At 55.7% G+C, this 17,426-nt stretch overlaps 3 protein-coding genes across 3 annotated transcripts; all 3 read right to left on the bottom strand.

Moving 5' to 3' along the window:
• Positions 1-3,955: 3,955 nt before the first annotated feature.
• Positions 3,956-8,528, bottom strand: HRG_10906 (ATP-dependent DNA helicase PIF1; the record flags this gene model as incomplete). Its single annotated transcript, XM_044869376.1, has 10 exons — positions 3,956-4,288; positions 4,352-4,501; positions 4,559-4,573; positions 4,628-4,725; positions 4,953-5,108; positions 5,279-5,519; positions 6,105-6,302; positions 6,864-7,254; positions 7,372-7,678; positions 7,754-8,528. 10 exons carry the CDS (start codon positions 8,526-8,528, stop codon positions 3,956-3,958), a joined length of 2,664 nt encoding a protein of 887 aa, XP_044715327.1.
• A 1,620-nt stretch (positions 8,529-10,148) lies between these two features.
• On the bottom strand, positions 10,149-12,154 carry HRG_10905 (uncharacterized protein; the record flags this gene model as incomplete). Its single annotated transcript, XM_044869375.1, has 2 exons — positions 10,149-12,049; positions 12,121-12,154. 2 exons carry the CDS (start codon positions 12,152-12,154, stop codon positions 10,149-10,151), a joined length of 1,935 nt encoding a protein of 644 aa, XP_044715326.1.
• A 2,035-nt stretch (positions 12,155-14,189) lies between these two features.
• Positions 14,190-17,350, bottom strand: HRG_10904 (RNase H domain-containing protein; the record flags this gene model as incomplete). The annotated part of the gene is made up of 3 exons (XM_044869374.1): positions 14,190-14,795; positions 16,033-16,498; positions 16,971-17,350. 3 exons carry the CDS (start codon positions 17,348-17,350, stop codon positions 14,190-14,192), a joined length of 1,452 nt encoding a protein of 483 aa, XP_044715325.1.
• Between the last annotated feature and the right edge of the window lie 76 nt (positions 17,351-17,426).

The following is a 17,426-nucleotide window of genomic DNA, read 5'->3' as shown; positions in this document are numbered from 1 at the left end:
AGACTCCTTTGCTGTGAGCCTTGCTCTTTGCCTAGGTCGACCGCTCCATGCATCTGCCTCTGTATAATCTCCTCCACCAATGGCGCGGCCGTATCCATTGATTCGAGCGTGGTGAGACTCCTTCGTAATACTGTGCGTTTTTAAATGGTCTCCCATGCCAGAGGTAACCCCTCGGCGGTTCGATTCAAGGACCTGGAATACCTTCCGAAGAGTAGAGGGATTTTGAAGGCATTCTATACAAGTCCACCGGAACTCTTGGAAGATCTTCGGTCCATCCCTGTACTCGAGTAAAAGCTTCTGTCTATAGCTTCCTCTGCATGTACCAATAAACGTGGCTGTTCTTGTCTCTCTTCTTGCGAACATGCTTCTGTTTGTTGTCGGCCCACTTCTTGATAAGTCCGGCTTTCTCTGCGAGCGTCATATGGCTATTGTCCAATGGCGGCTCCGGTGTATCCGTGTCGGGCATGTCATCATCTGACTCACAGTCAGGATGGCCCGGGGGCGCGCAGACAATTGTATCTTCGCCAGTTGAAAGAGGAGACGAAGGAGCCGGAGTTGTGCTACGATCAGGGCGCGCGCGGGGGGGGTTCTGAGGGTTGAATTGAGGACGCTCAATGCTGGCATAATTCTGCATTGGCAATTTACGCCGGGTCCTAGGGGCGAAGAAGTTCGCTGCGGCATATGTTTTTGATTCGGCAGGGGCCATACTATCTTATGTATCACGTTATAATTAGCTATCCACTCGTAAAGTAATTAAATAAGGAGGGGTAGGTTGGAGTTTCACCTGATCTTGGCTCAAGGGCTCGAGAATGGGCGCGACACAGGTAGTCGGAACGACACCAAATAACCCACAATAAAATGTAAGGGATTCGAGGTTGAACGGGCAGGATAGGTCGTCGGGCAGGACGTTGATTCGGGGGCCGACCCGAAGCTGCTGTCGGAAATAGCGAGGCAGGAATTAGGCGAGGTCGTCGCAAAATAATGCGGCAGTTGTCGCGAAGACCGTTGCGCATGCAGGCAAAAAGTGGGAAGGGCTTGACGACCGTGTCTTGCCGACAGCAGTAGAATTAATAAGTGGTCGACTGAGCACGAATAACGCGTCGAAACGCGGCTAGTTGGCACAATATATCCTTATCATGCAGGTGTTTCGGTACTTTTTGATCGGGCTAATTTGTGTGGACAAGCAGGTAGCAGTCATATTGGGCTCGAGGAGTAGATAAGTCCCTAACAGCCTCTAAATCGCGAGATGACGCGATTCGTGTCACCTCCAATTGTTCGCGCAATATTGAGATGTTGAGGGACCTGAACGCGTTTTTTGAATCAGCTTGCCGGAGGCTGTTTAAGGGTATAAGTCCTGTATTATATTTCAAAAATATGGACTGCCGAGCTTAGTATGTGCTTGAAATGTAGTTTTGCAACTAGAAAATGACTGATCTATTGATTGCCTTCAGGATGATGTGGCATTTATTGAGCAAATGATAAGCACAGATATCGAGAGTTATACCACCCGAACGAGAAAATCCAGAACATTCGAGTGGCACTACATTTAAATGGTGTGCATTATAAAAAAGGCACTGTTCATGACCTTTATGGTGTTTTTGATACTCCGTATAGGGTGGCAAGATTGCTGAAACGGTGGGTGTTAGGGTCTTTATACCAACATATATGGACACCCTAACTGTTACGGCCAGGCACATACGAGCCTTGACGGCTATAAAGATGTATTGGCACTATGAACGAAGACTCAAAGCTAAGGAGCAAGAAAGGAAGACTAGACTACACGACCGAGCGGGCCCTTATATAGACACGAGGTCGCGCGTGGGCACGTGATGCTGCTTGGGCACGTGACACTGGTGAGGTGCTGCGCTGGCGGCTCTACGCTGGCGCCCAGGGTCGTGACACTAACTACCCCACTCCCAATCCACTGGGATTTTTAAGCGAAGCTGTAAATTGTGCTACAAAGTGACGAAGTACACGCAGTGCGCAATTCAGCGGAGCTTCTTTAAGCAGGTTTTCTGGGGGACCACTTTTTCCTAGCACAGCGTTTTAATTGGCCTTACTATTAATTTACAGAACCATCATTGGTCAGATTTAACCGTGGATCACCCGTGACTACGTTATGATTGGTCAGAGCCAAATGTATACTGTACGCCGTAGAATTATTCGTACCGTACGAAACGCTTCTGATTGGCCCAAAAGGTTTACCCGTTGCTTTGCCATAGGGAAGTTTACCCCCACCTTTGCCGCAACAGAACCTCACAGCGCGCATTACATCAATGCATTGTTGCATCTTCGTAGCACAGATATTTACAGCTTTGCTTACTCCTGTGACGGCGTATTCGGCGGCAACCCAGGTATTTTACCAGTGGCAGCTGCGAAGCGGGGTTATCCTTTTTTTTTCACCGTATATTTCGACCATATCGCCATTCATTCAAGATTTTGATGAATGAATTGAATGAAGACTCCTGATTTTTGATTCATCGAATTTGAAGACCTTACCCGATTCGGCTTCATTCAATTCAAGGGTCCCGAGGCCGATTCGACTTCAAAATCTTCAAATATCAGCCCTAATTGTTGCATCTTCGTAGCACAGAATTTACAGCTTTGCTTACTCCTGTGACGGCGTATTCGGCGGCAACCCAGGTATTTTATTTGTTCGTCTTGTATGTGCAGTCTAGCAGTAGTAATTCTGGGTATGCGTTGAGGTATCCTAGAGACGCTGGGTGTGCGAATAAGACTGCTGTGACTCGGCCATCATGATCAAGCTGTATGCGGCTCTGGAACCCCTCGTTGTCAAGCTCATTGGCAAGGGCATGCATTGTGCTCTGGCCAGCAAGGAGCTCTCGTCTGCGCTGTGCGATACAGTTATATATGTCTTGCTGTGTCGCTCCTTGGGCAGTCTGAGAGCTCTGGCGCATATATGTCCGGATATCCTTTGGTGCTATGCCAGCGCTTGAGAGGTTCCCAATAGCTGACTGGTCAGTTGAGGAGAGGGCACGATGAGCTGGATGTGCTGTAATATGCAGACTGGGCTCATGGTTGTGGACCGACTTCTCCTCGCCTGGGCGATGCCTGACATACCAGTACGACTTATCAAGGCTCTCTTTCGCATTGATGGAAAACTGGCATCCAGTGATACGGGAGCTTGTAGACCGTTGCCGATCAGCTGGCTTCTGGTCCTTGCTTGTATGAGCCCCAAGTCTACCTCCACGATCGCAGGCAAATATGACTGTGCGTCTTCCGGACCGCGGGTCTCTCGTGGACTTGCCTGTGGTGAAGGCATAGCCTCTTGGAGCCGCCCACGCATTAATTGAGGCAAGAAGAGACTCTCGCGAGTCGAATTGGCCCTCAGGAGGAAGGCAATCGTCAGGGAATTCAGTAAGCCCCATATTGGAATTATCTTGAAGAGCTAGCTGTAGTGCACGACAGTGAGCAGCTCTTTATACACAAAGGAAAGGAAACTCCTGCTTTGTGGTGCAGAACCCTTGTAACCGAGGCCGCCTGCGAGGTTTAATGCAGCCTGCGTTTGAGCTTTGGCCTCAATGGGGTCCAAGCACCACGCATGCAGGCGCTCGACCTTAATATGCGGATTATAGCATCGCTTCCGCGGACAACTACTCTGAGCGCAGATGGTATGCTATATGAGGCTGGCTCTCTGTGCGACAGTTTGCCACATGCAATAGAAGATACCTGGGTTGCCGCCGAATACGCCGTCACAGGAGTAAGCAAAGCTGTAAATTTATGTGCTACGAAGGCTGTGCTTGGAGAGGATTGCAAGCAAGCCAGCAATTCCCCTTATTAATCGTCATCCAAAAGGCTCCTGTTCGCTCCTGTGCATATGATCAAATGGCTCAGACTCTCAGTTAGAGAAAACCCCATCCCCGTTGTTGCTGACCCATAAGAGAGCCAAATTGTCACATTGAGAGTTGCTGCAAGCAGGCGAATGTATGACCAGTCAATTCAATGCTTCCTGGGCAGTCACAACCTGGCCAGCACGCCGGGCAGCGTCAGCAGCCCGAGCAGCCATAGAGCCATCCGTGCGACGCCGGATATCATTGAGATCAAAGGACGCATCAAACATGATGCCATTCAACGTCTTGGCGCGCGAGACGGCGACGTAGGTGAGGCCAGACTGGAAATCGCGATGGGATATATCGGCAACAACCCATTCAAGCGTAGCACCCTGTGCCTTGTGCACAGTGATGCTATATGCAATTGTCAAGGGAAACTGAGTGCGAGAGCAGGGCATACTACCCTTGATGAAGTCCCGCCAGGAGCGAAAGATAGGCTGGACGTTGGCTAGCTCAGGGTCGTCGAAATAAGGGGGGCCGGTATAGCGATCGAAGCGGACCATAATGACAAAGGGATGATGAGCTTGAGGATCCTGTACGTGATCCTCATAGGCAAAGTCATATATGGTCCCCAGTGCACCATTAACAAGGCTAACATCAGTCCAGACGTTCTCAGTCAACATAACTCTTGCCCCAATGCAAATGGGTAACTGGTTATGTAAGTTGCCAGCAGTCATAGAGTCAGCTTCGGCGGCTTTTGGACCGACATTTGTTGCCCGAACCTGTATGCAAGGCACAGCTAGGCGTTCCATATGATCCCTATTGAACTCGCGGACCTGGGCATTCGTTGTGTAGATGCGTACTGCCCCGTCAAAGCACGTAACCTCGGCTAAGGTCAGATTGGCCTGGACGCGGGTGCAGAGCAGCTCCCAGTCTAGGACAGTAGGAGCATTTATACGTAGGCTCTGAAGAGCAGTGCGAAAGGAGCCTGCTCTTCGCCCTGCTGACGCAACACTTGTCGTAACACAACTGTCTTGTCGAATGCCAGGTAGGCATTGCGGCCATTGATATCAGGTAAAGCCGTGAGCATAGACGTAGTAAAGAGCGGCTTCTCCATAACAGGTGGAAGCTGGTAGAAGTCGCCGAGCGACAAAACGCTACGGCCGCCGAAAAAGGTGTCTTGATATTCGGGAAATATTTGTCGGAGGCGGCTATCAATGTAGCCAAAAGTACGCAAGCCAATCATTGACTTCTCGTCGATAATGAGGTAGCGGAGGTTGCGTAGCTTTGACTGTAGGTTGGCAATGTCTGTAGGGCCTAGCAACGGCAGCTCCGTTGAAGACTTGGTAAGAGGGAGTCGTAGAAGGAGTGTAGTGTAACGCCGCCAATTGCATTAGCAGCCACACCGGTAGGGGCAGCCCGAGCGAAGCAGGTTGGAGATAGCTGCCCAAGACGTGCACAGAGCGCTCTGATCATAAAGGATTTACCTGTGCCGCCTTCTCCGTCTACCTGCACAAGGAGCGGTGCCGGGTTTGGCTGTTGAGGGTCGAGAGCCTTCTCAAGATGTCGAGTAAATAGGTCAAACACAGTGCGCTGCTCGACGTTAAGCTGATCAAAGAGGCCATCAGGGACATCATCTTGGTTGTTGCCTAGGGGGTGTGAAGCTTTAAGCTCCTTCCAATAGTCATGCCCCAGAATGGCTAAATCCGGATACTTGCCAATGTAGGGCTGCCAATCGTGAGCAAGGTCAAAATCGCGATTCCCAGTAAGTCAATGTCATCTTCATCTGGACCACGATTTGGAAGCACTGCAGCAAGCTCTTCCCAACCCTCAGCCGCAACATCTTCCTCGTTACGCGGTTCTTCCTGGAATTCCTCTTCGACTGGAGGAGGAGGTCCCCGTAGTAGTCGTCTGGATGAACGTCGTGGACAGCAGAGCAATGGTCGTATGCCCCAGAGAAGGTGTCGAAAAGGGCGCCATCTACCTCTTTGAGTTCCTGAGGGTCGCGATGAGGATGGTGGAGGTTAACTTGACACGACAAAAGTCCTCGTACTGCTCGTTACCGCGGAGGGCCTTGTACCGAGGGAAATAGCTCAACACACGGTCAGGGGCTCGGCTGTAGTGGTGCCAGGCTGCCGGGCGTGTAAAGTCAACTTTGGTGAGAAGCTCAAAGTAGGTCAACTGCGCCCATTGATCGTTGCGAGCGAGGTATTTCTGATATATATTCCTTGAGGCCCGAATACCATCAGCAGCTTCATCTACAATAGCTGCCTGCCATTGCTCTTGAGGGGGGCGGCAGTCAACCGATCGTACAGTCCTCGTGCTTTGCTGGAGTGGTAGGCTGAGCAGCAGGTGGTTAATCTCCATAGCAGACCAGTCACGCTCAGCCGTAAGCTTGTTCATGAACTTGGCGACGAAGCTGACGAGACCCTGTCGTGCATTGACTCTAGGCAAGATGGCCCTGGCGACGTCGCGGTAGCTCTCCGTCTGCTTCTCAGCTTTAGAGCAGTACTTGCCGAGATAGTTAACAACTGCATGAAAGGAGGTGCAGGGGGAAATGTCATGATTTGCAAGCCAGCCAATAGCCAAAAGGGGATTGAAGTTGTTAAGCAGAGGGTCGTTGCGTGCGCCATCATACACAAGGAATGTCGGGTTAAGGCCATGTGTGACGTGGGCCTCGGCATGGGAGGCGCGAGGGAAGTGGAATCGACATAGCTTTTCCCTTGACAGAGAGTTGTCAGGCAGTCGGCGGTGTCGCAAGCAATAGAGCTCAGAACAACGATGGCGTTGTACGCGATTAACAACCTCAGCGAGGAACTGGAAAGTACGCGGCGGTCGGACTAGTACCAATGGATTTGCGTCGCCTTGCTGCATCACACGAAGGGGCTCTGGGTTAATGGCAGAGACATAAGGGGCCCAGAACCGGGCAAACTCAGCTTTGCCTTCGAGAGTAGACATATCAGGCTTTGGTGTATCCCTAACCCAATAAAGGCCGTGCACATGCGTGCTGCCACGGGCCTGCCATTCGTAGCGAAACCAATAGTCGGTAATGTTGAACTTTGGCATCGATACTATCTTAAGGAAGCTAGTAAAACGGCTGTGAAAGTGATATGCTGCGATATGAGGGTTTTCAAGGAGATTCCGGAACGCAATAGCACCCTTACCACGGCCATCAGCCTCACGCCATTCAACATATGACGGCATGTGTCTCTGGAGGCTATCCCAGTGAAGGTCAGCAGCTGAGAAGGTGAGGAAGACACCAGGACAGGTAAGGCCGTGGACGATGGCCTCAAGCTGATGTCTCTGGCCGCCCCAGTAAGCTCGTGTGCCTTTCAAGCTGCTTGAGAAGCGCACAATAGAGCTCAACAGTGCGCGAGATTCTGGGGTATCTTCCTCAAAGGCATTGCGTAGTTCATCCATGTCAACTTGCTGCTGCAGGCCAGGCCTCTTCAGAAAGAAGGAACTGCGAGAGTTAACTTGTTGGCGCATGAGTGTGTTAAAAGCAACATATCGAAAGCGTGGATGCGTAGCAAAACGGCCATCATGGTATCTCACGGCGTGTGCGATATACTCATCGTACCGAATTGTCCTCTGACGAGGCGCCACGAAGTCTGCCTGCCCAGTAGGGTAGAGGGTAGGAAAGGCGAGAGACAGCAGAGGCTGGGAACGATTGAACTCATTGAGAGGTGTAGACCGGATATTAGGCATCTCGATGTGGGCCTGGCGCAGAGGGATCTGCTCGGGCGGTACGGGTTCGTGATCCTCAAGCTGAGCCCGGAGACGCTCAAGGTCAGCCTGCGCTGCAATGAAGTTTGGGATTGCTGCTGCATCGTAGTCATCAATGCCAGCTGCATCGGCATCCTCAACGGCCTCAGGGTCAGGGTGCTCTATAGGATGTTGCTCTGCTTGCACGCCCTCAGGCACATCGACTTCCTCGGCAAGCATTTGATCAACCACATCACCGTCGTTTGGTAGCTGACTTAGGCGCTCAGCGTCAATGATGATATCTCGATAGCCAGGGTGGTTGAGTTGAAGGTGTTCAAGCCAGACGCGAATGTGACCTTGCCTAACACGGAATTGACGTCGAAACTGCCGGACGACGTGTGGCTGGTTCGTTGAATCCCGTGGGCGTATTATGATGATGTCCAATTCGCGCGGCAGAAGAGGAAGCTGCGTATAGACGTGGCCAATATCCCGTAAGAAGTTAATGACATGACCACGATACTTATACTGCTGGCCACGGTACTGGAAAACCTGGATGTGGACATGCACCCGCGCAATGAGCATCTCCTCGACTTGGGATAGCTCTGGGAGCTCGTTGGGAACGCTGCCGAGATCCAGGTTATTTTCTTCGGAGAAGAGGAAAGGTTCGTGAGGCTGCCTTTTCCCATCGGCGTCACGACGACGGCAGGCAGAACAGACATCATTTACAAGGACCATGTTGAACCAGGACTCCTTGCATCGACTGCAGTACTCAAGAGACTCAGAGTCAAGCTTGTCGTTCCACAGATTGAGGAGGTCCTGATCACTCTGAGAAATGGCCTGTGCGTTGAGATCGCCGGCAAACGGTCCAACGATGTCCAAAGGAGGAACGTCTTCATCGGCCTCGTCGCATTGGATAGATTGTAGGCTTGCAGGAGCAGAAAGGCCAATGCGAGGAACCGGATGCAGATTCAAATCGCCTGCTGTGAAAGCAGAAGAGGCTGGAGACGACACGTTGGAAGGGCTGCTTGACATCGGATAAGAGATATGAGAATGTGTTGCTAACCGCGGGATAGAGAGAGCAGGAGACGACGGGGCCGGCTGCATAGAAAGCAACTGGGAGGTGCCTGGCGTTGCGGATGGCTCATGGCCTTGCCGTCTCTCCATACGATGACGTCGACTGATAGTAACCTGGCGGGCGTGTGCCGTTGCATGGCCTGGACTATCTTCTGGCCGAATGCCCCGACGAAAGAACCGAGGGCGATGCTGTAGTGGAGGTAAGCGTAGCGGAGGCACGCCAGGAGAAAACGAAGGACGAGGCTGCAGAGGAGGCAGAGCAGGCGAAGCCGAAGACGATGTCTGGGGTGCGGTAGGCCTACGCGCCGTTGGACTCTGGATATCTAGGCTTGCGTGTCGCTTATGGATTGTTGGGATGCGTTGAGCCTAAGTGAAGATCAACAGACGAACGAATTGAGAGGCAAGAAGAGACACACACAGGACGATTATGAACCCGACGACAGGGGAGACATTTTCTAGTGCGCTTAGATGGGTCAATCAGGTGAATGAATTGATCGTCTTGCTTGAACTGGTTGCATTGAATGCAAAGACGATCGGGAAGAAGCTCCCCCGAAGGAGGCTCCCCCGTAGGAGGACCCCACGTAGGAGGATGAGGAGACGGCATGTAGATGTCATATCAGAAGATCAATGTCAAAGGATAGGAATCGAGGTTTTCAAGAGGAAATTAGGTCCTCCGGGCGCCCCTACGTTCTATGGCAAAGGTGCGGGTAAACCTTTAGACCAATCAGAGGCGTCTTTTACGGTGTGAATAATTTCTACTGCAGACAGTATACATAGGCTCTAACCAATCACAACAAAGTTCACGGGTAAAGTCTGGGTAAATCTGACCAATCACCTAGACGTATTCGAAGTGGGCTCCAATCAAAATGCAACTGTTAGCAAAGTGGGTCTAAAAGTTTCGCACTTTTTGCTCAGTAAAGAAGCTCCGCTGAATTTTCGCACTGCGTGTACTTCGTCACTTCGTAGCACAAATTTACAGCTTTGCTTAATAAAAGTTTCGCACTTTTTGCTCAGTAAAGAAGCTCCGCTGAATTTTCGCACTGCGTGTACTTCGTCACTTCGTAGCACAAATTTACAGCTTTGCTTAAAAAGGAGAGTACAGGTCAGGGGGCGGCCCGACTATCTTCCGCCTGGGCTTACATAACAGGCGCGGACGTCCGCGCCGACTTTAAAGGCGCGGGGGTCCGCGCCTCTATTGGCTCCCGAGTATCCAGTCCCTTGCTTAACAACCAGGGTTCAAAGCCACTCCACTCCACTAACTTAATGGTGGAGGCTGCTTAGTAACCTCAGCTCTATTTGAAGGGTATCCGCAATTTCCACGATTTCCACGGTTTCCACATGTGGCCAGGGTCTTGTGGAGTGAAGTGGATTTGATGTGGATCCACATGTGAGTCCATATGTGGATATTCGTGGAGTGGCTTTGAACCCTGACTAGGTACAACAAGCAGACATTGGGCCGCAACCGGTCCACCAAATTCATCAATCGCCACCCGGAGATCAATAACAAGCGTGAAAGACGTCAGGAAGCTAACAGGCTCAACGCTTTCACGCCTAAAGCGGTTCACTGGTACTTCGATATCAGGGAACGCCGCCGGCGCCGTTGCCGTTGCCTGTGGCGGCTTTGGCGCCGTTGCCGTTGCCGTTGCCTGTGGCGGCTTTGCCGGTGGCGCCGTTGCCGTTGCCGTTGCCTGTGGCGGCTTTGGCGGTGGCGGCTTTGCCGTTGCCGCCGTTGCCGTTGCCTGTGGCGGCTGCGGCTTTGGCGCCGTTGCCGTTGCCGGTGGCGGCTTTGGCGCCGTTGCCGTTGCCGTTGCCTGTGGCGGCTTTGCCGGTGGCGGCTTTGCCGTTGGCGCCGTTGCCGTTGCCGTTGCCGTTGCCTGTGGCGGCTTTGCCGTTGGCGCCGTTGCCGTTGGCGCCGTTGCCGTTGCCTGTGGCGGCTTTGGCGGTGGCGCCGTTGCCGTTGCCTGTGGCGGCTTTGCCGGTGGCGGCTTTGCCGTTGCCGCCGTTGCCGTTGCCTGTGGCGGCTGCGGCTTTGGCGCCGTTGCCGTTGCCGGTGGCGGCTTTGGCGCCGTTGCCGTTGCCGTTGCCTGTGGCGGCTTTGGCGGTGGCGGCTTTGCCGTTGGCGCCGTTGCCGTTGCCGTTGCCGTTGCCGGTGGCGGCTTTGCCGGTGGCGCCGTTGCCGTTGCCGGTGGCGGCTTTGCCGGTGGCGCCGTTGCCGTTGCCGTTGCCGGTGGCGGCTTTGCCGTTGCCGCCGTTGCCGTTGCCGCCGTTGCCGTTGCCTGTGGCGGCTTTGCCGGTGGCGCCGTTGCCGTTGCCGTTGCCGGTGGCGGCTTTGCCGGTGGCGCCGTTGCCGTTGCCGTTGCCGGTGGCGGCTTTGCCGTTGCCGCCGTTGCCGTTGCCGCCGCCGTTGCCGTTGCCTGTGGCGGCTTTGCCGGTGGCGCCGTTGCCGTTGCCGTTGCCGGTGGCGGCTTTGCCGGTGGCGCCGTTGCCGTTGCCGTTGCCTGTGGCGGCTTTGCCGGTGGCGCCGTTGCCGTTGCCTGTGGCGGCTTTGCCGGTGGCGCCGTTGCCGTTGCCGCCGTTGCCGTTGCCGTTGCCGTTGCCTGTGGCGGCTTTGGCGGTGGCGCCGTTGCCGTTGCCGTTGCCTGTGGCGGCTTTGGCGGTGGCGCCGTTGCCGTTGCCGGTGGCGGCTTTGCCGTTGCCGCCGTTGCCGTTGCCTGTGGCGGCTTTGGCGGTGGCGCCGTTGCCGTTGCCGTTGCCTGTGGCGGCTTTGGCGGCGTTGCCGTTGCCGTTGCCTGTGGCGGCTTTGGCGGTGGCGGCGTTGCCGTTGCCGTTGCCGGTGGCGGCTTTGCCGGTGGCGCCGTTGCCGTTGCCGGTGGCGGCTTTGCCGGTGGCGCCGTTGCCGTTGCCGTTGCCGCCGTTGCCGTTGCCGCCGTTGCCGTTGCCGCCGTTGCCGTTGCCGCCGTTGCCGTTGCCGCCGTTGCCGTTGCCGCCGTTGCCGTTGCCGCCGTTGCCGTTGCCGCCGTTGCCGTTGCCTGTGGCGGCTTTGCCGGTGGCGCCGTTGCCGTTGCCGGTGGCGGCTTTGCCGGTGGCGCCGTTGCCGTTGCCTGTGGCGGCTTTGCCGGTGGCGCCGTTGCCGTTGCCGCCGTTGCCGTTGCCTGTGGCGGCTTTGCCGTTGCCGCCGTCGCCGTTGCCGCCGTTCTTGTTCTTCTGCTGGCCGGTGCCCTGGCCCTGGGCGCCTGTCCCGCCGCCGCCGCCATTCTGCTCTAGAGTGCCCTCGCATCCTATCTTCCCGTCCTTTTTGGACTCGGCATCCGCTCGTGTGGAGCAGATGTTATTATTGCCGTCGGATTGGACGGCGCAGCACTTGGACTGGCAATCATTGTCTAGCTTGCACTCTGACTTGTCGACCTGGTCTTGTTTCTGCGCGCCCAGAGCCTTTTGGTCGGTGAAGACAGGCGCGGCGGCATACGCGGTCAAGGCCACTGTGATTGACAAGTTAGCCCGAAGTTCTCGGATGAACATTCCCGAGGGGAGGGGATTTAGGGTTACTCACAAGCCACCGTGGAAGCGATAGATAGACGGACCATGGTGCCTGGGGTGGGACTATAGCAAGCTTGCCGTCGTGGTCAAGTCTTGAGAGAGAGAGATAGGTACAAGGTGCAAGCCGGAAGAGAAGTCGACGCCCCAGGCGTTTCCTTGATGGAAAGAAAGAAGTATAAAATGCAAAGAGGACTGGCACCAGGCCGCGAAGTAGTACGGGAGTGGAGAGAGCACGAGATAAAATTGCAATGTTCTCTCCAAGTCTCGAATCCAACTTGAGGCCGAGGGAGGGCTCTTACTTATACCAGATGACAAGGTACGGAACGTTGGAACGTCGGACGACAGAGCCGCTTCACCGTTGCCTCACCAGTCTCAAGTGGTGGAGAACGGCCTGTTACACGCGATGCGTCTTGCACGAGTCCGCCACGGAGAGTGAAAGAGAGTCATGTTTCCTCAGGGAAGCTTCCTCCTACCAGACTTGGGAGTCAGGCGGGCCTGGGGCGAATTCCTCTCGAGGAGGAGACGGGCTGACAGCACAGGGCACCCTTGACGTCGGCCGACGACCACAGGGCCCCTCCCCGTGGTCATGGGAGAAGCTAGAAGAAAAGATAAAAGTCATGTCACGGAAGTGACAAAGGGGTTTGAGCTTGACAGGAGGTGGGTGAGTGGATGAGGAGAGAGTGGGTGAGGAGAGAGTGGGTGAGGAGAGAGTGAGTGAGTGGACCGCCTTGAGTAGTTGTGCTGTTTCATTTTGCGACGACGACTTAGTCACGGCTAGACAGCCGGTGATCGATACGGCGGTGGCGGATGGAAGAGAGCTGAGCCCCAGACTGAACTGGCCATCACGACGTGCATGAGTAGAGCCCCCTTTTCGAAACACGCCAAGCTGGGCGGATAGTAAGGAAACGCCTACTTCTTGCCTAGCAGGACGTCGTGTCGGTTCTGGTGTGCCGTTGCTTCGGTTATGACTTCCTTTTTCGACAAGATGATGAGGCTTGAGTCGTGGTGAGGCTGCGCTGGACGAGCGTGTTTTGGAGTTTTCGGGTTAAAAGGGGGAACTCAGGGGCTTGGGCCAACCTCGCAGCGCCGTTGGGACACTGCATAGAAAAAAAGAAAGAGAGTGTAAGTGAGCGAGAAGAAGAGAGATCACGTGCTTGCCCGAAACGGGAAAGAAACATGTTCCTGCGAACGTGTTGCCGCTCCCGCGCGCGAACCCGGTTCTAGTCAGGGCTTTTGTTAGAGCCTTGTTTCGGACCACAGGCACAGCGGAAAGCAAGCACGCCTTCCATGAGAAAGTTTCCCCTTGCTCTAGGACAAGTCACAGGCAAAGAGTAGCTTGCTCGCTTGCAAACCAACGAGATGTGATGTCTGTCCGCCAAAAAAGGATCAACGGGAACGATCAAGCCCGTCATCTTGGATCAGGACCTGGTGTCCAAGAAGGCGCACGCCCGATATACTCGTGCCACGCCCCACTTTTCTGGATTCCGGTTCCCTTCACCAGCCACCAGGTAGTAGTAGTAGTAGTAGTAGTATTGATTACCGTCTGGGACATCCCTATAAGGGCAAAAGACGTGCTAGGCTAGGTATAGTACAAGATGAGGGTGCTCGCCGGAAACCCGTCGCGCCTTCCTTACTTCTACCCCCCTATCTAGCAATTCTTGGGCTCTGTGGCCGCTCGGATTCTCAGGTCCCTTCCCCCGTCAGCGGGTTCCGGGCACGGCGGTAAAGCCGTAATATTAGTCAGTCTTCGGTCAGAGCCGGGTGACTGAGAAAGCCCACGCAGTCAGCTGGGCCGTAGGCCCACGGGGAGCCTACGGGCAGAAAACATAGAAAAGAGAGAATTGTACATATTAGGTTAGGGGGTTGCCTCGAGCTAGTGGCGGTGGCAAATCCGATCAAAGAATCCTGCCTCCGTTACTAGCCCGAGGAACCGGTCAAATCCCCTCCCATTGCCTGGTTGATAGCCTTGCCCGCCGTGGGGCTAGCCTTAGGCGGTGTCGAGTACCTACCTTCCGGCAGTAGAAGGGGTGTGTCGGTGATTTTCTCCTTCCGCAGGAGCATGCGATCCGGGCCTCTTCGTGGTTAAACCTTTCGTGGTAGTCGGCGAAGTCCCCGTGCCCGCTCCTCGCAGCGAGCAGGTGATGGAGGTGCTGTCGTTTGGTGTGCAGCTCCGGGGCACCCGAGCGAGGCCTTGAGCCCTAGGCTCTTGTAGCTGCTCGGGGCCCCCGCGGCCCACCAGTCCTGGAAGTCGCGCCTGGCCGCAGCCTTGGCCTGTCTCTTGATGTTCGCGTATGTCGGCGGCCTGTCCGGGCCTAGGGCCCGGCAGCCCTCCTTTGCTAGCTGATCGGCCCGCTCGTTGCCGGCGATCCCCGTATGGCCGGGGCACCAGCGCGTCCTGACGTCTCCGTGCCGAGCCGCGGCCTCAGCGAACTTCTCCGCCGCCGCTTGCGACGAGATCGATGGGCTGCCTCGTATGGCTCTTATAGCCGCAGAGTTATCAAGGCAGACGACTATCCGGCACTGCTGGTCCGGGGTCCTGGGGGACCACGTGAGTGCCGCTCGAAGCCCCTCGAGGGCGCCTTCCACCTCTGCGTCGTAGACCTCAGCGAGTAGGACCCGACCGCTGCCGTAGGTCACTTCGGTAGTGTCACGACCCTGGGCGCCAGCGTAGAGCCGCCAGCGCAGCACCTCACCAGTGTCACGTGCCCAAGCAGCATCACGTGCCCACGCGCGACCTCGTGTCTATATAAGGGCCCGCTCGGTCGTGTAGTCTAGTCTTCCTTTCTTGCTCCTTAGCTTTGAGTCTTTGTTCATAGTGCCAATACATCTTTATAGCCGTCAAGGCTCGTATGTGCCTGGCCGTAACACTACTCAAAGCTCAATCTTCGCGTGCCCCGCGAAACAAATATAGGCAACCTTCGCGTGCCCCGCGATAAACAAATAGGCACCCACAACCTGGTCCTTCGCGCTGGACTGAAAACTCGTGCACTCCGACCGACCGTTGACCCGTTGCACTAAGGACTGTGCCCCGACTCAACACCGACCGACCCTCCTGTGTGTGATCAGGAGCCCGACCGATTCGCTTCGTTAAGGACTGCGTTGCGAATCACTTCCGACCCCTCTGTATGTGATCAGAGGGTTGACTGTCCGTGAGGACACTCGACCAAGCCTCCGAAGGCACTGGAGGCACCTGTCGACTCGTCTGCGTGTGCAGCTCGGCTCGGCCTTGACCCGCGCACGCACTAAGGACTGTGCAGCGCATCGACCCGTTCCTCTTCCTAAAGACTGGAAAGGAACAACCTCCGCCTGTCGACTTGACCCTCCTGTGTGTGATCAGGAGGTTTGGCCCACCGATTCGCTTCGTGTTGGATTCGACCCCGACTCGCCCTTGACTAGGTGATGCCGAAGAAACTCGACTACGGACCCCCGACAAGGAAGTCAGTCCGTACGGCATCGCAAGTGCCTGATCAAGGCCCTCGACCCAAGACCAAGACCAAGACTCGACCCCGATTCTCCAGCTGCAAGAGGAGACGTCGGCCTCAATCGAAGACCCGCCAACGATGGCCCAAGTGACGGCTCAGCTGGCCGCCCGTCAACCTGCAATACTGGATCGAATGTGCTGCAGCGGAGGAGGGCTGCGAGGAACGAGACGATGACGACACAGCAGAGAAAGCCGTGAAACCAAGAAGCCGCCGCCACGACTGACTACCTTGATACGCATATCAAGGCCTTAGACGGGGGGCAGTGTCACGACCCTGGGCGCCAGCGTAGAGCCGCCAGCGCAGCACCTCACCAGTGTCACGTGCCCAAGCAGCATCACGTGCCCACGCGCGACCTCGTGTCTATATAAGGGCCCGCTCGGTCGTGTAGTCTAGTCTTCCTTTCTTGCTCCTTAGCTTTGAGTCTTTGTTCATAGTGCCAATACATCTTTATAGCCGTCAAGGCTCGTATGTGCCTGGCCGTAACAGGTAGGGCCTAGCCACACCGAGTACCCATACCCGCAGGCGCCGTCTTCGCTCTGCGAGCCGTCAGTGTAGACGATGAGGGTATCTTCAGGGCATACCCGGAGCCACGAGTGGAAGTCTCGGGCCGCCTGCGTTTTGTCTACGCCCCCTGTCGGGTCGGGCTGAGGGGGTGCTGGGGGGAGAAGTCGGGGCCTCGGAGCATGGGCCGTCATTTGGTGAAGACGCAGGAGTCTCGAGGCGTGCTGCTTCCGGGCCGCGCGAGGGGCCCGCATACCGTGCCTCTTCATTAGCTCCCGGCCAGGCGTTGGGAGGATGCTCATACGGGGTGTCAAGGGGTGCCGCTCATCGAGGGAGCGTAGACGGACCGCGGCGCCATCAGCCACCAGGTAGTAGTAGTAGTAGTATTGATTACCGTCTGGGACATCCCTATAAGGGCAAAAGACGTGCTAGGCTAGAGAAGACTAGATACATAGAATATCCCGAGTACCTGGACTAAGGACCGTGTGTAGCACCTAACCACTCCATCTAGCAATTCTGAGGCTCTGAGGCCGGTCGGAAATTCGGGGCCCTTCCCGTCAGCGGGTTCCAGGCACGGCAGTGAAGCCGTAATAGTAGTCAGTCTTTGGCCGAGGCCGGGTGACTGAGAAAGCCCACGAAGTCATGGGCCGGCCGCAAGCCCCTCGAGGAGGGCCTACGGGGCAGAAAGAAAAGAAAAAAAAGGAAGCAGAGAGTGTAGCAATGTTAGTCGGGGATTCGCCCCGATGGCGATTGTCTTCTTCGCAGGAGCGTTCGATCCGGGCCACTTCGTGGTTATGACAGTCGGCGAAGTCCCCGTGCCTGCTCCTCGTAGCAAGCAGGTGGTGGAGGTGTTGTCGATTGGTGTGCAGCCCGGGGACACCCGGGTGAGGCCTTGAGCTCTAGGCTCTGTAGCTCCTCGGGGCCCCGCGGCCCACCAGTCCAGAGGAAGTCGTGGCCGCTGGGCGGCAGAAAGGGCCGCAAGGCGGCAAAGTTCGGAGCCGCGAGACGGCAGAAGGAGGCAGAGCCGCAAGGCGGCAGAAGGCGAGGCCAGCCAGTAAAGGCGGCAGAGGGTGCGAGGCAGCGCGAGGCGTGCCAGGAAGGGCGAGAAGAAGTCGGGCCGCGAGGCGGCAGAAGAGGTCGGGGCCGCGAGGCGGCAGAAGTCGAGGCCAGCCAGTAAAGGCGGCAGAAGAAGGCGATGCCGCGAGGCGGCAGAAGAAGGCGATGCCGCGAGGCGGCAGAAGGCGAGGCAGCGCGAGGCATGCCGTTATTCGAGACCAGCTTCCCAAGAGGAGACGAACTCTCCAAAGTCTGCCTTTTGGTGCTTGCTAGAGCCCCG

Source organism: Hirsutella rhossiliensis (genome assembly GCF_020360975.1).
Source record: "Hirsutella rhossiliensis strain HR02 chromosome Unknown scaffold00018, whole genome shotgun sequence".
Classification (NCBI taxonomy): Eukaryota; Fungi; Ascomycota; class Sordariomycetes; order Hypocreales; family Ophiocordycipitaceae; genus Hirsutella; species Hirsutella rhossiliensis.
Note: the sequence above shows the minus strand (reverse complement) of the source record. Positions and strands in the feature narration are given on the sequence as shown.